The sequence below is a fragment of the Mesoplodon densirostris genome, chromosome 7 (assembly GCF_025265405.1).
Source record: "Mesoplodon densirostris isolate mMesDen1 chromosome 7, mMesDen1 primary haplotype, whole genome shotgun sequence".
Classification (NCBI taxonomy): domain Eukaryota; kingdom Metazoa; phylum Chordata; class Mammalia; order Artiodactyla; family Ziphiidae; genus Mesoplodon; species Mesoplodon densirostris.
The window spans coordinates 56,571,303-56,588,802 of record NC_082667.1 but is presented as its reverse complement, the minus strand read 5'-3'; the positions used below and the strand labels follow the sequence as shown (position 1 = coordinate 56,588,802).

Below are 17,500 nucleotides of genomic sequence, written 5' to 3'. Positions count from 1 at the left end.
ACCATCACTATTTAATTCTAGAACATTTTCATCACCCCAAAAAGAAATCCTGTACCCAATACATGTCACACCCTATTTCTCTCTCCTCCTCACCCCAGTCAACCACCAATCTACTTTCTGTCTCTATGGATATGCCTCTTCTGGACATTTCATATAAATGGATTGTACAATATGCAGCCTTTTATGTCTGACTACTTTCACTTGCCATGTTTGCCAGGCTCATCCATATATAGAAGCCTGTATTAGTACTCCATTCATTTTTTTGGTGGCACAATATTCCACTGTACAAACATTTTGTTTATCCATTTATCATTGGCTTGTAATCTCAACTGTGGCTCTGGGTGGCATCCTCCAGGTCTAAGCAGACATGAATGCATTCCCCTTTGCCTTCGTAAAAGAAACCAGCCCATGATAATAAGGCAGTTGATTTCATCCCCAGGCACCCAGGACAGAAGAGAAGCCTGCCCAAGGTAAGGGTCCCACGCATCTGCCCAAGGTAAAAGTCCTCTGCATCTTGGGTCCCTGACCAGGGCTGCAACCCCAGTCAAAAAAGGGTCATCACTTGTTTTCGCTGGGGCCCAGGTTCCTACTGCAATCCCTTTCTCCAGAAAACCCAGGAATATGGAGCCATCAAGGAAGCCCAAGGGTTGCCTTGCTGAGGAGGAATTCCTATCCAGGAATAGGGGGCCTGAGGACTCCTGGTCATGTAGAAGCCAGAACCAGGAGCCCCAGACTCTGCTGACCCCTGGGAGGGCCAAGCTATATGGGCCATGGGCGGGAGCCACCCCTCCCTGCCCCCAAAATAGTGAGGAGAGACCTCAGAGAAAGACGCATCAGGACTGAGTGGAAACGGAACCGGGGCTATCTTGGTCCCATCTCCTCTGCCTGGCTTCTGTTCCAGCTTCTGCCAAAATGCTCCTTTCTCTTTCAGAGTCAGAGGCGCTGTTCTCCATTTGGCCACAAGGGGGAGCTCACCCACACAACGGGAGCGGTTAAAAGAGAAAAGCCCACATTGATTAAAAGCAACCTAAGTGTCCATCATCGGATGAATGGATAAAGAAGATGTGGCACATATATACAATGGAATATTACTCAGCCATAAAAAGAAACGAAATTGAGCTATTCGTAATGAGGTGGATAGACCTAGAGTCTGTTATACAGAGTGAAGTAAGTCAGAAAGAGAAAGACAAATACCGTATGCTAACACATATATATGGAATCTAAAAACAAAATGTCATGAAGAGCCTAGAGGTAAAACAGAAATAAAGACACAGAACTACTTGAGAATGGACTTGAGGATATGGGGAGGAGGAAGGGTAAGCTGTGACAAAGCAAGAGAGAGGCATGGACATATATACACTACCAAACGTAAGGTAGATAGATAGTGGGAAGCAGCCGCATAGCACAGGGAGATCAGCTCCGTGCTTTGTGACCACCTGGAGGGGTGGGATAGGGAGGGTGGGAGGGAGGGAGACGCAAGAGGGAAGGGATATGGGAACAAATGTATATGTATGACTGATTCACTTTGTTATAAAGCAGAAACTAAAAAAAAAAAAAAGCAGTGCTCAGGGCTTCCCTGGTGGCGCAGTGGTTGAGAGTCCGCCTGCCGATGCAGGGGACACGGGTTCATGCCCCGGTCCGGGAAGATCCCACATGCCACGGAGTGGCTGGGCCTGTGAGCCATGGCCGCTGAGCCTGTGCTCCGCAACTGGAGAGGCCGCAACAGTGAGAGGCCCGCATACCGCAAAAAAAAAAAAAAAGCAGTGCTCACTGTGTGCAGGGCACTGTTCCAAGCCCTTTATCTGCAATACAGTAAGTCCCCTACATACCAACCTTCAAGTTGCGAACTTTCAAAGATGCAAACATGCGTTCCATCTACCTCCGGTATGAGTGACATTGCAGCTTGCCCTCCATCTCTTATTGCTGAGGATCCTTCAGCTCTACCAACTCCCACCTCCTCTCCCTCCTCCAGTCAGTAACTCTTCTTGCTTGTTCACTCGATGCCAGCCCCTGTGTGCCAGCTGTTATAGTGTAAACTGTACTTTTCAAGGCACTGTACTGTAAGATGAAAAACATTTTCTTTATTTTTTGTGTTTGTTTTTTATGTATTATTTGTGTGAAAAGTATTATAAATCTATTATAGTGCAGTACTACATGGCCGATTGTGTTAGTTGGGTATCTAGGCTAACTTCATTGGACTTACGAACAAATTGGACTTATGAACGCGCTCTCAGAATAGAACTCATTCATATGTAGGGGAGTTACTGTAGTCTATCTCATCTTCACAACCCCATGAATTGGGGCTTTCATTAACCTCATGTCATTGACGAAGAAACTATAGCACAGAGAGGTTAAGTGACTCACCTGAGGTCACACAGCTGGTAGGAAATGCAGCCAGGAGTGGGATCTTGGTGATCTGATCCCAGAGAATGTGCCCCTAGCCTCTCTGCTTTCTGTCTTCTGAAAGCCAGCACCATGGCCAGAACTCAACCCCCTGCAAGAGGGGTGGAGCAGGCGTCTGGTGAAGTTTCCCTCCCACTGCCACACAGAAGTGAAGTGTTCATTCTCCTAGCCCCGCTAACATGCTACCTCCATTCCTTTGCTCTAGCTGACCCCTGTGCCTGCAATGCCTTCCCCTCATTTCCATCTGCCATCACTTCTCATTTTCAGGCTCCACCCTGATGTCGCCTCCTCGGCAAAGCCCTGCCCACACCCACACCCATGCAGATCAGCTCCCCCAGCCTCTGGGCTCCTGGGTTCCCCGTATCCACATCTGTCTCCCGCCAGCCTCAAGTTCCTCCCTGCTGGAGCCCGACCAGTTCCTCTCTGTGTCCCCAGAGCTCAGCCAGCGTCAGGCGCAGAGCAGAGCTCAGTGACCGTGGTTGAATGAAGCGTGTACAAAACACTCGACCCTGTGAAGTGGGTCTCATTATCCCCATTTCCTCTGCTGGCAAACTGGAGAAGTGAGGCGCCCGTCCTGAGGGGCGGCGGGCACACCTGGGCCAGGCCTCATCCTCCGCTCGGCTCTAACTCACTACAGGCCACATGAGCTCAGAGGCTGCCCACCCCAGCCTTCCTCACTGGTACCAGCCTCAATTCCCTCAAAGATAGAGCACAGCAGTTGGTCTCAGTGGTTCTCAAACTGTTGCCAGTGTCGCAGTAAGAAACACATTTTACCTTGGTGTGCTAGCAAAGCTGAGTATATAAAAGGAGTACACACACAAAACTGGAAGTTTCCCAGAATGATACCTTCCTAGCTGCCTGCCCTCCACTCTCACATTCACCACTTTTATTCTGTCCCACTCAGTTCCATTCTTCTCTCTCTCTTTCTAGTCCAGCCTCTTCCTTTCTTTTTTTTTTTTTTTTTTTTTCAGTGCTAGTCTTGACTCACTATATTGGTTTCTTGACCTAAAAGGGCCATGACCCACAGTTTGAAAAAGCTTCAGTCCAGATGAATGCTAAGGTCCCTTCTGTCTTCCAGGTGCTACCTCTTGTCTGCACCCCACCCCACCATGACTCTCCCTGCCTAACTAATTCCTCAAAGACAGGCCAAGTGCCACCTCCTCCAAGAAGTTTCCTCAGATCCCCCAAGGCCTGGACCGATGTCTGCTCTTGTTCTCCTGGCGTCCACTCCCTGGGGTGACCTTGACCTCTCTGTCATAACCTGCTTATACACCTGTCTCTCCATTACTTGGTCGTCCACTAGAGACCAACCACTCTGTCTGTCCTGTTCACCAGACAACCCAGCATCCAGCACAGCAGGGGCTTAATAAATGCAGGAAGCATTCCACCAATCAACAAATCCCTGAAGGATCTGACTCTAGCTTCAAGAAACTAAGAATGGCTCTAACACCTTTCCTGGGACTCCGGTCCTGCTACACTCTCCTTTTCTTCACTCTACCAGGCAAGAACCAAGAAAGCCCTTGGCTCCCACCCCACCATTAACGCATGCATCAGAGCTCAAAATCCAGCTGTACTGCTTGCCAGCTGCGTGACTTGGGCATGCTACTTACCTTCTCTGAGCTGCAAAATGCAGACCTCAGCAGAACTAGCTCACAGGGCTGCTGTGGGGTTAAATGTGGGCCTGTTGTCAAGTGCTCAGCCCAGTGTCTGATATAAGAAAACTCCCCATCAGCAGCCATATGAAGTCCCGGCTGCCCAAAGGAGGAAAGCACCCACATACACTTACTTTTCAGGCCATCCATGCTGCAGAGCTGCTTCAGGACCTCTGTGGCCCCCTGCTCCCCAGGTCCCAGAGAGGTCAGCAGCCCCACAGGCAGCCCGTATGCCCTGAGAGTCATGGACACCTGCCAGGCAGTAGCCAATCAGATATCCTGGTGGGAGGACACAATGGCCACATGAGCCCAGCCAAAGTGTCTCATGATGGACAGCAGCACGTGGGCAGCCGAAGGCAAGGTGGGCACCAGCACACCTCCTCCCTCTGGAACCCCACACACCCAGGAGAAGAGGGTCTTTCCCCAGCCTTGGGCCAGCAGGGCTGCTGCTGGGCAGTAACCAGGATTGACAGGGCCCACAAAAACAGCTACAGTGTTCTCGTGGGCCAGGAGTGTGGCCAGAGCACTAGAGGTGTCACAGCCCGTGGGAAGAACCACGGAAGTCAGCGGTGAGTCCAGGGCCAGTGAGGAACCCTGGTTGGCTTGGTTCACAGCCAGCTGGGCAGCCACCCTGGGGAGGGCCTGAGCAAAGATGGGGTCACAGTCCCAGGGACCCAGCACCCCCAGGGTGAAGGTCCAGCCAGCCACAGGAGAGCTCCCCAAAGCAGCACAGAGAGAAGTGGCAGGAAAGGGACTATACTTGGATGGCTGAGAGTAGACCCTCACGGACCCTGGCAGGGTTGGCAGGCCTTCCTATGCAGCAGCTTCCAGGACCAACCTTCAGGGTACAAGCCCTCTTGCAGTCCTTGGAAAGAGGGATAAAGGCAAGGTTTGCTTTCTAGCATTTTCTGCCTATGCTTCCTGCATGATCTTGAGGCAGACACCCCTCCTGCCCCCAGAACCTCAGTCTCCTCATTGGTAAAATGAGGGATTTGGACCCATGATATCGGAAGACCCTCAGCTCTGGGGGCCTAACCTCCTCTGCAGGACTGGCTCACAGCCCCGTGATACCCACGCACGGTCCTGGGCTGGAGCTCAGTGGCTCGGCATGGGTTCCAGAGTCAGAGCTGGCCACACATGGCTCACTGCTTCCCATCCTTGTGGCTCTAGACCAACCTCTGAAGTTTCTGAGCTTCATTTTTCTCTTCTGTAAAATGTGGATAATGAAACCTACTTTATGGAGTTATCATGATGATTAAATGACACAGTGTGAAGCACTTAGCAGTCCCTGGTGCTCATATGTTCAACAAATCTTACCTCTTTCAACCTATTGTTATTATTTCTTCCTTCACTCATCTTCCAGAGTGGGCCAAGTTCTCCCTCTGGGCCTCCTCTGCCTCTGACCCTCAAGCCCAGCACCATTCACAGCATTTAAATCTGCCAGACTCTGTGGGCCCCAAAGCACAAGCAGCGCCTGGGTAGGGGTAGCTCCCCTGTTGTGTGCTTGCGGCTCAAAGGTTTACAATGCTTGTGCACAGCCCCATCTCCGATCCCCTTCACAGCCCTGTTCAAACAAAGGTCCTTCTATCTCCATTGTACAGATGAGGAAACTACAGGAAACTGAATGGAGCTGGCAGAGACAGGATTTGGACAAATCTGTTCAACTCATGTCCCACCCCACATGGGGCCTCCTTGACATTTGGACTGGGGCATCCCCACTCCATCTTACAGTTCCAAGACCCTCATGCCCATCCTGCAGCTCCTGCCTGGCCTCTGCCTGCACCCTGCATTTGCTCATGCCTCACCCACAGGACTCATCCATCTCCTTACTACACTATTTATGCAGCCAACAACCTTCCACTGGGGGTACCCCAGGAAGGCAGAAGATCCAATCTCACCCTTAAGAAACTGCCAAGCTGGTAGGGAGGCAAGTCCCAGCCAAGAGAAAAGTGGATCACAAGTGCGGGCAGTAGCAGGACCCGTGGTGAGGATCTGAGGACCCCAGGAGGAAGACTCACGGAGGGTTTCCCAGAGTCTGAACCATGTACACTTGGAGTGTAGATCAGGAGGGTAAGAGGATGCCCTCCCAATGCCAACTGCAATGGTCTGTGCAGAGTAGCTCCTAGAAATTATGTTCAGTGCAGAGGAATAAGAAGGGCCTTGGCATCACACAGGGGAATAAATCCTGATTTTATCATTTACTAGCCCCTGGCCTTGGGCAAGACATTTAACTTCTCTGAACCTCAGTTTTCTCATCTGTAAAATGGAGATGACAATAGCTACCTGGCAGAGCTGTGGTGAAGACTAAAATGTGTAGGGTATTTACAGTGGGGATAGTCATTTTGGTGAGTAGGTAATTAACTAGGCACTTATGAAACAGAATAGTTACCATCATCACCGTCACCATCATCACCGTCTTTGGATCTTTGAGGAGAAGCAGGTGTACTGTGGTGTAAAGAAAGCTGGACAAGGAGGTGGAGGCCTGAGCTTCAGCCCCAGTCCTGCCCCTGCCCCATTCAAGGCCTCAGCCTCCCCATCTGTAGAAGAAGCTGGTTTGCAGAGCTGGACAGACCTGGGCCCCCCTGGCCTGTGATGCTATGTTTCTCCCAGCTCAGAGGCCAGGGTCTTGGGGAGTGCTGCTCTTCTACCAGTCTCTGAGGGACCCTCTGTACAATTCCTCCTCTTCCGCTGTGATGCTCTAAGTGGTCTCCTAAGATCCCACCCCAAAGGACGAACCCCTCAGAGCAGCTGGTTTGTTCTGGGCCCACAAAGAGCTAATCATTTCTGGTTGGGAACATAGGCATATACGGCTGATATTAATGACAGACACCTCTCCCCTCAGTCTGTACTTCCCAAAGCACCTGTGATCCACTCCTTTGCCTGGTGCTCCTAGAGACCCTGAGGAGAGACCTCTTATCCTCTTTTCCAGAGGAAGAAACTGACTCTGGGAAGGGCAGTGACTTGTCCAGGGTCTCATCAAAAGTTAGGGCTGAGTTGGTCCTGAGCCTGGCTTCCCACCTCCCAGCCAAAGACAAAAATCACCTCTTTTATTGAACACCTAGAACATCAGAGCTGAAGGATCCTGGAGATCTAAGCATCTGAACCAACTCCTCTGTGTACAGATGGGGAAACGGGTACAGAAAGGAGGTGTGGACTTCCCTCCATCCCACAAAGCAGCAGGAGGCTCCCCTGGTCCCTCAGTCCTGCTGGCCATCCTCAGTGTCCCAGGAATTCTGCGGCCAATGGCCTGCAAGGGGTCACAGGAGGCTCAGGCCCTTAGCGAGGGCAGCCTCTGGCCAGGCTAGAGGAGGAGCCACCTTTAGCCCCACCTCCACCTCTGACTTGTGAGACAGTGTTCACACCCTTTTCGGTGCCACCTGTACAGGGAGGGCTTAGTTTATATGTTTAGGGTCTCCAAAGATCCTTCACCTCCAATATTCTAGCTGTCAACAAAAATTAGGAAACAGGTGATTTTTGTCTCTGCAGCTGGCCACGTCCCCTCTCCTAACCCTTCCCCCAGGAGTGTGTGAGCTGCAAGTGCTCCCACCTCTGGCACAAGGGGTTCAGGTGCCACCCTCCTAGGGAGGGACCGTTTGTAGTCTTAGACTCAAGGGGATGGACACTGAGGATTAGCCACAGATAGCTTGGCTCATGGAACCAACTTCATGAAGCTAGTCAACTCCATACTACCATAACGCAAAAAGATGAAGATGGCTTTATTTACATTAACAAACAAACGACCAAAATATTCCAGGGAAGGAGGATGGGGGATTCCTGTCAGAGCCAGGGGCCCTTCGAGCCCTGGATCCAAGGGTCACTCTCCTGTGCCCCAACCTGGTCCTTCTTGCCTCCTTCAGGGCAAGCTCCCCAAAGACCCACCTGCCACGCTGTGCTGTTGGAGCTGATTGATCGCCTCTCGGAAGATCCTGAGGTTCCTGCGTGAGCGTCCTCGGATGTCAGACTCTCCAAGCGGGCTCTGTCCTGGGGAGCCCCCATTCCCACCACAGCCCACACAGTCCCACAGTCACCACTCCGGCTGCCTGCCAGCTTCCCGAGACTCCTGCTGAGGGAGGGACTTGTATATGGCTCATTCCCTCCTGTCCGCCATAGGGGTCTGAAGAAACCGTTTGTAAAATTCCATCTTTTCAGACCCTAGGGCTCCGGGGAGCCAAGCACAGAAGAGAAGGAGGGAATGAAGGAGAGAGGAACTGAGGGAAGGAGGCAGGGAGGGAAGGAGGATGTCTTCAGCACTACGGACAGCTCCACACCTGGCTGCAACTCCCAGGAGGAAAAAAGAATGGGTGAGCACTGAAGAAACCAGCATTACTGAGCATCCACTACGTGCCAAGCCCTGTGCTGGGCACTATTTATACAACCCACTGAGACAGGTACTGTCATTATTATTCCCACTTTATATATGAGGAAAGTACAGCTCAAAGAGGTTAGGTAATTTGACAAAGGGCACAGAGCTAGTAAAGTGGCAGGGCTGACTATAGGTCCAGGCTTCTGCTAATCACACCACATTGATTCTTTGGGAATTATAACAGCGGTTTTTCTTTTTTTTTTTTTTTGTTTTTTGTTTTTGCGGTACACGGGCCTCTCACTGTTGTGGCCTCTCCCGTTGCGGAGCACAGGCTCCGGACGCGCAGGCTCAGCGGCCATGGCTCACGGGCCCAGCTGCTCCGCGGCATGTGGGATCTTCCCGGACCAGGGCACGAGCCTGTGTCCCCTGCATCGGCAGGCGGACTCTCAACCACTGTGCCACCAGAGAAGCCCAACAGCCGTTTTTCTATCTTCTCTTTTGTTGTGAACCCTTATGTGGAGATAGACGCCAGAATCCAATGGATTTTCAGCCCTTCCTCTGCCACCTGCTCTCTCCTACTAAGGTGAAATTAACCTTTTCTAAGTACACGAAGTTTGTACTATGTGCTAGGGATTGTACCTACCCTATACAACCTCTCTGGGCTGTACATAGTGAATGCTCAATAATGCTGGTTTCTTTAGGGCTCGCCCATTCTTTTTTCCTCCTGGAGTCCCAGAAACCGCTGTTTCTGATGGTTAAGTGCTGCCATCTACCTGGCTTCCCATTATTCACACTGAGATCAAGGAGCTTCCATTACAACACCCCCCATGGCCATCTCTGGCCTACAAAGGACAACTACCATAGAGTTCTTCATGGATGGGGAGGTCTCCCACCCCCATGAATGCATTCCTTAATGCTTGGGTGAAGGGAGTGTCCTCCAGCTTCTCCTAGGGTTGTGAGCAGGTTGCATATAATAGATCCACTCCAACGTGCCCACTCTCCTGAGGCTTCAGACTTCCTACACATTGTTCCAAAGAAGTTCTGGAATTTCAACATTGTTCAGTAAGGCCATCACTGTGTCCAAGCTTCAATTAATCAGATTATTATAGCCAAGACATGTGAACAACCTAAATGTCCAACGACAGATGAATGGATAAAGAAGATGTGGTACCTATATACAATGGAATATTACTCAGCTATAAAAAGGAATGAAACTGGGTCATTTGTAGAGATGTGGACGGACCTAGGGTCTGTCATACAGAGTGAAGTAAGCCAGAAAGAGAAAAACAAATATCGTATATTAACACATACATGTGGAATCTAGAAAAATGGTACAGATGAACCTATTTCCAGGGCAGGAATAGAGACGCAGACATAGAGAATGGACATGTGGACACAGAGAGGGAAGGGGAGGGTGGGACGAATTGGGAGATTAGGATTGACATATATACACTACCATGCGTAAAATAGAGAGCTAGTGGGAACATGTTATAAAGCACAGGAAGCTCAGCTCCGTGCTCTGTGATGACCTAGATGAGGGGATGCGGGGGAGTGGGAGGGAAGTCCAAGAGGGAGTGGATATAGGTATACATATAGCTGATTCACTTCACTGTACAGCAGAAACTAACACAACATTGTAAAGCAATTTTACTCCATTAAAAAATAAATTTAAAAAGAAACCACTCCTGGGTGATCAAGTCAAAATATTAAATTCCACATCCTAGGCTAGGGCACCCATCTCAGTGAATTTGGCCCAATCAATTCTTATAATTCTTCCCCTTGGTCTAACACCCTCGGAATCCACTCCCACAGGCTCCTGCTTATATAGATTGAAAGAGTCTTAGAAGTATTACACTTTATAAGCTATCTTCTCACAGTGCAGGGGTTTTTTTTGTTTTTGTTTTTGTCTTTGTTTTTGTTTTCATCAAATTTAAGATTTATTAGATGTAGCAAGACCACATGGGAGTAATAAACTTACTAACTGCCAAGTTTACCTTTTCGACTACAATATCAGTTCTTTGGTCAACTTCTGAGTTGTATCTGAGGTTACTAATTTGCACTTCTCCTCCAGGCTCTGCTGGGGCTGAGTGCTGGTCATGGGCTTGGAGGCGATGAGGATGATGAGGGTGTTCTGAGGAGCATAGGTATCAGCTTATAGAATTACTGCTCCCCGGGCGACCACTGAAAGGCTTTTATGCAGATAAGGAAGTGCACTTAGGTAGGGAGGGGCTGCTTCCGCTGGTGAAGGGGATTTAGGGGAATTTGCAGATCAGAATTCTCAGCCCCATCCATTTCTCCCCAGATTCCTCCACCCCATGTCCTGGGGTCCCAGTCCTTTCCTATCAACACTCCTCCTTCAATATAAGAGACCTGGGGTGGAGGTGTTGCAACTCTGCAAACTTTACCATCAGATTCTGGGTTTGGTCCTCGCTTATACCCTCCTTGCACCCACAGACATGAGGGACTCCTTCAAGCTCTCATGGAAACCTTCAGTTGTTCACACATGTTCTCAATTTTATGGTCATAATTTTCTATTTATTTTCTCTCTCTATATATATATATATATATGATCTCTTGGGCTGTAGGAAGAAGCCATGTGCCTCCACTGTCTGTTTTTTTTTTTTTAACTTCATAAATGCCCATGATCTTGGAAGATGTTTTTTTTGTTTGTTTGTTTGTTTTGCAGTATGCGGGCCTCTCACTGTTGTGGCCTCTCCCGTTGCAGAGCACAGGCTCCAGACGTGCAGGCTCAGCGGCCATGGCTCACGGGCCCAGCCGCTCTGCGGCATGTGGGATCTTCCTGGACCGGGGCACGAACCTGTGTCCCCTGCATCGGCAGGCGGACTCTCAACCACTGCGCCACCAGGGAAGCCCTGTTTTTTTTTTTAAATAAATTTATTTTTGGCTGTGTTGGGTCTTCATTGCTGCGCATGGGCTTTCTCTAGTTGCGGAGAAGAGCGGGGGCGACTCTTTCTTGTGATGTTCGGGCTTCTCATTGCGGTGGCTTCTCTTGTTGCGGAGCATGGGCTCTAGGTTCATGGGCTTCTGTAGTTGTGGCACGCGGGCTCAGTAGTCGTGGCTCTCGGGCTCTAGAGCGTGGGCTCAGTAGTTGCGGCACATGGGCTCAGTTGCTCCGCAGCATGTGGGAATCTTTCCAGACCAGGGCTCGAACCTCTGTTCCCTGCATTGGCAGGTGGATTCTTAAACACTGAGCCACCAGGGAAGTCCCTCCACTGTCTTTATAACCAGTATTGTTGCCACAGGGCAGAGTGCCACAGCCACTTGATATGCCAAAGTCTGGCCTTCCAACCTGCACCGCATCCCATGCTACTACCCATGATCATTTTAGTGACTGTGATACTACCAGGTGTCATGAATTACTTGCACCCTATTTCCCCTAGCAGGAGATTATCCCCATGTTGCTCAAATACAGGACCAACCCAGTTCCAGAATCTTATTTGGAGAATCTAGTTCCTAAGGGCACTCTTGGCACTAGACAGAGTCCTAGCAGGAAACTGAGGGCAGACTCAAATTAGGGTAATACTAGAAGGGCTTGTTTACAAAGGCCTATTATAAAGGTGGGAGCAGGGGTTTCTAAAGAATATTGCAGTAACTTGAGACTAATGGTAACAGAACTATGGCCTCTCCAGGTCCAAAGGGATGAGGGGAAGGAGTTTTCTGGAGCCTGGAAGACAGTTGGCTGCCTCGAAAGGTGAAAGGACACATCCAGACAATGATGTCCCCACAGGAAAGAATCAAGGGAAGTAGAAACCCAATCCCATATCTCTTACCCTTGCTGCTAGGCTTCTCATTGACCAAAACTAACCAGAATCCAGGATCTCTCCAGGGGTTCTAGAGTCCACTCCATCTGTCCTCCAGAAAAATGGAAGTCCTTAACTGATGAAGGAGCCTTAAGTGGTCTCTGAGACACCTCTCAGACAGGACAAGAGCTCTGTGTATCTCCACCCACACTTGCACATATCCACTGGTTACTGACCACTCACTATTCCCTGGGCCACTGCCCTGCTGTAAGCCAGTCAGCTGTTAATGCTTCTGTCCTGTAGCATTGAGAAACCTGTGTCCTCTGACCTCCACATCCTCGTCCTTGTTCTATATTCTCTGCCAGCAGGGCAAGCCTGTACCCTCTGGCTGTCATCAGCCCCAGACGGTCAAGAGGCATCATCAAACACAAAGTACCAGTAAATACCATCCATAGAGCCTTTGCAACAGCCAAGATAATCATAATAGCAAACACGTTATGTTTAGGACCATTATAGGTGTTTCCCATGTAATGATTCATTTCATCGTCACACTCCTATGAGACAGGACAAGCCTTCCCTGTCTTGTTCATTTCTGGCGCCTTAAGACCCTGCCTGGCACTTATTCCATATACAGTAAGTCTGTGTTGAATTTACTGTCTCCATTTTGCTGCTGCAGATTACAAAGCTCTTGAGGGGCAGAGCTAGGATTTAGAACCAGGCGATCGAGCTCCAGAGCCCATGACCTCAACCCCAATATGTGCTGCTTTTATTTTTTTAACATAATGCCAAGCTTTCCCTCATCTTTTCTTTTCCCAGGAAAGCATCCCCAAATCCTTTCACGTTCCTCACATAGGTCATAACATGACGTGACATAAATGGCAGTCAGGTGTCACTGTGGTATATTCTCACCTCATTTAAGCCTCATTATAACCTTCACAGTGCAAGGCTTGAAGGGGCAAGGACCTGTTCAGTCCTATTCATTGCTGTAGCCCCAAAGCCAAGCCTGGCACAGAGCATATGCACATTAAATATCAATTGGGTGAGTTAACTTTACAGATGAGGGATTGAAGTTCACAAAGCTTAATAAACTTTCCCGAGGTGGCAGAATTAGTAAATGACAGAGCCCTGATTTGTAACCTGTCTTTGTCCCCAAAACTGTTTCTACTGCACTGTGCTGCTTTGCCTCTCTGGGTCTCACTTTCCTCGCCAGTTAAATGGGGATTTTAACGGCCCTTAGGGCTGCTGTGGGGACAAAGGGTACAATGAGGTGGAGGCACTCTGCAAACAGGAAAGGGGGACACAGATGCAGGGCTACCTTCTTTCCCTCTCTGTGTCACTGAGCCCTGGTGCAGAACAGGAGCCCCAGAGAATGAGGGTGATGCCTCCAGACAACGGTGAAACTGAGATGGATGGGGGTGGGTGGGTGGATGGATGGGTATGTGGCGGGGGGAGGTGGATGCGTGAATGGAAGGATGAAAGATGGGTGGATAGATGGATGGATGGACAAAAAAAAATGCCCTTTTGAAAAAGATGTTACTGTACCAGGGTGGACGCTGGCTGGTCTTTTAGCCTTTATCCAGCAGAGGGCACCAAGGCTCCAATAATTAGCCTAGACTAGAGTTTCCTGGCAGGAAAAAGCCTCTTGAAGGAGGGCACTGTAGCCAAGCCCTGGTCCTGGTCTGTAGCTTGTGGGCAACTCTGGCAGGTGAAAGGATAGATACACAGAAAACCAGGTCAGAGACCACAGGGCACAAGGTGAGGCGTAAAGAGCACAGGCTTAGAGACAGACCCTCACGCCTGCCTCCAGTAACAGGGGCCTCAGGGAGAACACTTCACACACCAGAGCCCTGTTTCCCTTTGTAAAATGGGGAAATAAGTGTACCTTTTAGGTTTGTCGTGAGGATTAAATGAGATACACTAGAGAGCACTCAGTATGCCAGATGCCCTCAACACTTGGAAGTGAGGTATTCACGGCTCAGAGTGGTTGTTTGACTTTCCCGAGGCCACCAAGCAAATACAAGATGGGAAGTAAAGATGGTCTCCAAGGATCCTGATGAGATTTCTAAGTGAATAGAGAAAATTCTGTTAGGATCAAAGTGGTTCGGGGCAATGGAGACAGTTCCAGGTGAATGTGGAAATTTTAGGGGTGGAAACTGCTCTGAGGCTAAGGAAGGTTCTTGGAGACAAGGGCTGAGTTAAGTGAACTCATCCTGCCACCTGGGGTGGATACCAAATAACCATTTAACAGCCCGCCCAGGAGCTCCAGGTACACTTCTGTAATGTGGGAAATTAACATTTTAATGTGGAACTCGACTTGCATCTCCTCGGGTGGCTGGGTGCAAATTTGCCATCTGTTTCAGAAGGCTGAGTTTTTCCCTAGACATTTATTTTATGTGTTGTTGTCACTCGTGATCCCTGCCAGGGATTTATCGCAAGGATCAGGCCTGGCTTGAATTGCCTTGGAATGAGCTTGTCAACTAGCAGCAACCTGCAGAAAGCCAAGACCTTCAAAAAATGAACAGAAAACCAATGTCGTGTTTCCCTGGAGCAAGTGGAGAGACCTGCCTGGAACACAAAAGAGCGAGCTGGCTTTGGATCATAAGCTGGTCCCCTGGGCCCTGACCCTGAGGAGGAATATGGTCCACACTGCAGCACTCCTGTTTTAGCAAGTGGCTTGTAGAGAGCAGGTCTTCCCTGAGACTGGGGGAGGACCCAAAGGAAAAGCGGTGGTGCTCTATTTGCCCTTTTACTCCTCATAAGTCAGCGTCTAAAACCTGCCAAGGTGCTGCAGGCCAGTGTAGACTTGAGTGGGACTGTACCCACCCGGGTCTAAACCTGCTTCTGCAGCCCCCAAAGCTGCTCACCATGGTGAGTGACAGGCTCTGCCACCTGAGGGTCTGCCTCTTCCACCAGCAGTACGTGACCCTACTCCCTGTCCTGGCTTGAGCAGGATCTTTGCCTTCATTCTTCATAAAGCTCCGCCCATCCGTGAGTCCAGCTTGTTGAGATTCACCCCTTCGTCTGTCTGTGGCTTCAACCTTTTCTGAGCCCTTATTCTACGCCAGCCCTGTCCTTGGTACCAAGGAGACTGGGTGACTAAGCCAAGGCCCCTGCTGTAACCTAGTGGGAGGGGCAGAGGATTGCCACCTAGTGGAGGGTGTGTTATAGGGAAGAACAAATCTGACTCCATATTAGATCTGTTTCTTTTACTTTAACCTTTGTATTCTACTGCTTTTGCTTCAAGTCAAGAGTGTTGCCAATAGCCTGAAATGTACAGGATAACCCATTCTCAAGGCTCTGACCTTTAAAGGTATAACACTTTCCCCTTCATATAGAGATTAAAAATAACATTTGTCTCATTGGAGGTTTACAGGAACATCGTGACCTGACCTGCATGGGCAGCTGCAAGCACAAAGGATTCTGACAGCAAGAAGTTTTTGAGAACCAACCACGCCCCTCCCTCACCTTGCCTTTAAAAATGCTTTGCTGAAACCCTTCAGGGAGTTCAGGATTTGGGGGGGCATGACTGACCCATTCTCCTTGCATGGCCCTGCAATAAACCTTTCCCTGCTCCAAACTCTGACGTTTAGGTTTGTTTGGCCTCACTGTGCTTCAGGTACATAAACTTGCGTTTGTTCAGTAACAAGTGGAGGCACAAAAGGAGGTGGAAGCAACCGTCTCTGGCGTGGACCCTGTGGTCTGGTGAATCTCAGCCCTTCCCCTCCTCATGCATGTGCTGGACCCCAATCTCCAGCAAAATGATTGAGCAGGACAGAGGCAACAGAGGGCAAGCTGGCAGAGACACTTCAACTGACAAGGAGCCAGCAGAAAATAGTAAGAAGTAGATGGGAGGATCCAGAAAACTGTGAGAAGCAGCCTGATGAGAAAGTGAGCCACACTTGTCAGGGGGGCCCGTGGCAGCGCCCTGGAGGGCATGAAGCTGAGAGTTTGCAGCCTCAAGTGCTGTCCAATTCTTCTCCATGGCCCCAGGACCCCAGACAGCTCTGGCCCAGCATGGTTCTGCAGAGCTAGCCACGTTCTGGGAGCAGGGCTGAATGCGTGAAGTGACACCAGGGCGTAGAGACCTGGGGCACCCACGCTGGCTCCACGTCAAGGGCCCTGGCAGTGAGTCGGGGCGGGAGGCAGCTGCTCCCTGTGCTGCCAGACCACCGGCTGGCACCTCCAAACAGGCAGCCTGCCACTTCCCACTCTGACATCTGAGGCCACCCTTTGGGGCCATCTTGTTTCCTTTAAGATTGCACTACTTGTGGGACTTCCCTGGAGGTCCAGTGGTTAAGACTCTGAGCTTTCACTGCAGGGGGTGTAGGTTTGATCCCTGGTTGGGGAACGAAGATCCCGCATGCTGCATGGTAGTGTGCCCACCCCCCAAAAAGAAAAAGATTGTGCTACTTGTGATGTGCCCCCCAAGCTCACTGCCGCGTTCCCTCACCTCCAAAATGCAGAACCTGAGCCTCTGGTCAGATATCTGGCTATAACATGGCACCTACTGGGATATCAGATCTGACAGCTTTTTTTGCTGTTGTGCCTTTTCTAAGACTAGAACCAGCTGCCAATGGTCTGCTTGGGAAGGATCTCTCAGCTTCTCCTCCCACTGTCAAATTTTCATCGTTGGATTGTCACAGTGGGTAGACCACACTATAGGCAGGTCAGACTTGTGCTGGGCTGAAAACGCCTCTGAACTGTCCTGTGATCTTGGGAGCCTGTCTCCTCACCTGCCTAATGGGGGACAATTGGGCCTGCCTCCTGGGGTTGCTGTGAGGTTTGTGTGGGGTGACAAGTGCGCCTGACACGGGTTGGGATGTGCGCAGCAAATGTCTGTTAGGGGTTCTGGAAAGCATGGGGCCAGACAACAAAGTGCAGGACCTGTGGGTTTTATAGGACGGAAACCAGATCCTAACCCATGGATGGGTCAGAATTCTCTCTCCTTACTGAGCCTTGATCTGTGTCTACATGGGGAACGTTCCAAGGGCTGAAAGCTTGCAATTAAGGCCGTAGTAGACTCCAAAAAGAGGAACACTCTTTAGACGAACCTGAATGCCAGCTCAATGAGAGATGACTGCCAATGCTCATGCCCCAGCTGTGTGTGTGTGTGTGTGTGTGTGCGCACACGCACACACACACGCATGCAAACATGGAATGCGATTGCTTGTACAGCTGACGCCTGCTCTCCAGTTTTGGGCTGTGGCAGGACGTGACACTCCCTCTGAGTGCTGCGTCTGACTTTTGGAGCCTTCTTTCAAACAGAGGCAGCCAACTGGGCCCAACGTGCCTGCTGGAGCCAGCCTCACAGCTGCTGTCTTCATCACAGGGAGGAGCCTGGCTCTGGTAGGGGCCGCGTGGCATCAGCTCCCAGATCCCAG

The 17,500-nt window shown here is 50.2% G+C and overlaps 1 protein-coding gene across 1 annotated transcript in view; it reads right to left on the bottom strand.

The window, feature by feature from the left end:
* The window catches only part of LOC132494165 (guanylate cyclase 2D-like), an 88,340-nt gene that overhangs the window by 49,725 nt on the left and 21,115 nt on the right, over window positions 1-17,500 (bottom strand). The window contains 3 exon segments of the mRNA XM_060105189.1: window positions 4,014-4,023; window positions 4,190-4,770; window positions 10,365-10,489. Of these exon segments, the coding sequence (XP_059961172.1) occupies window positions 4,014-4,023; window positions 4,190-4,770; window positions 10,365-10,489 (716 nt within the window).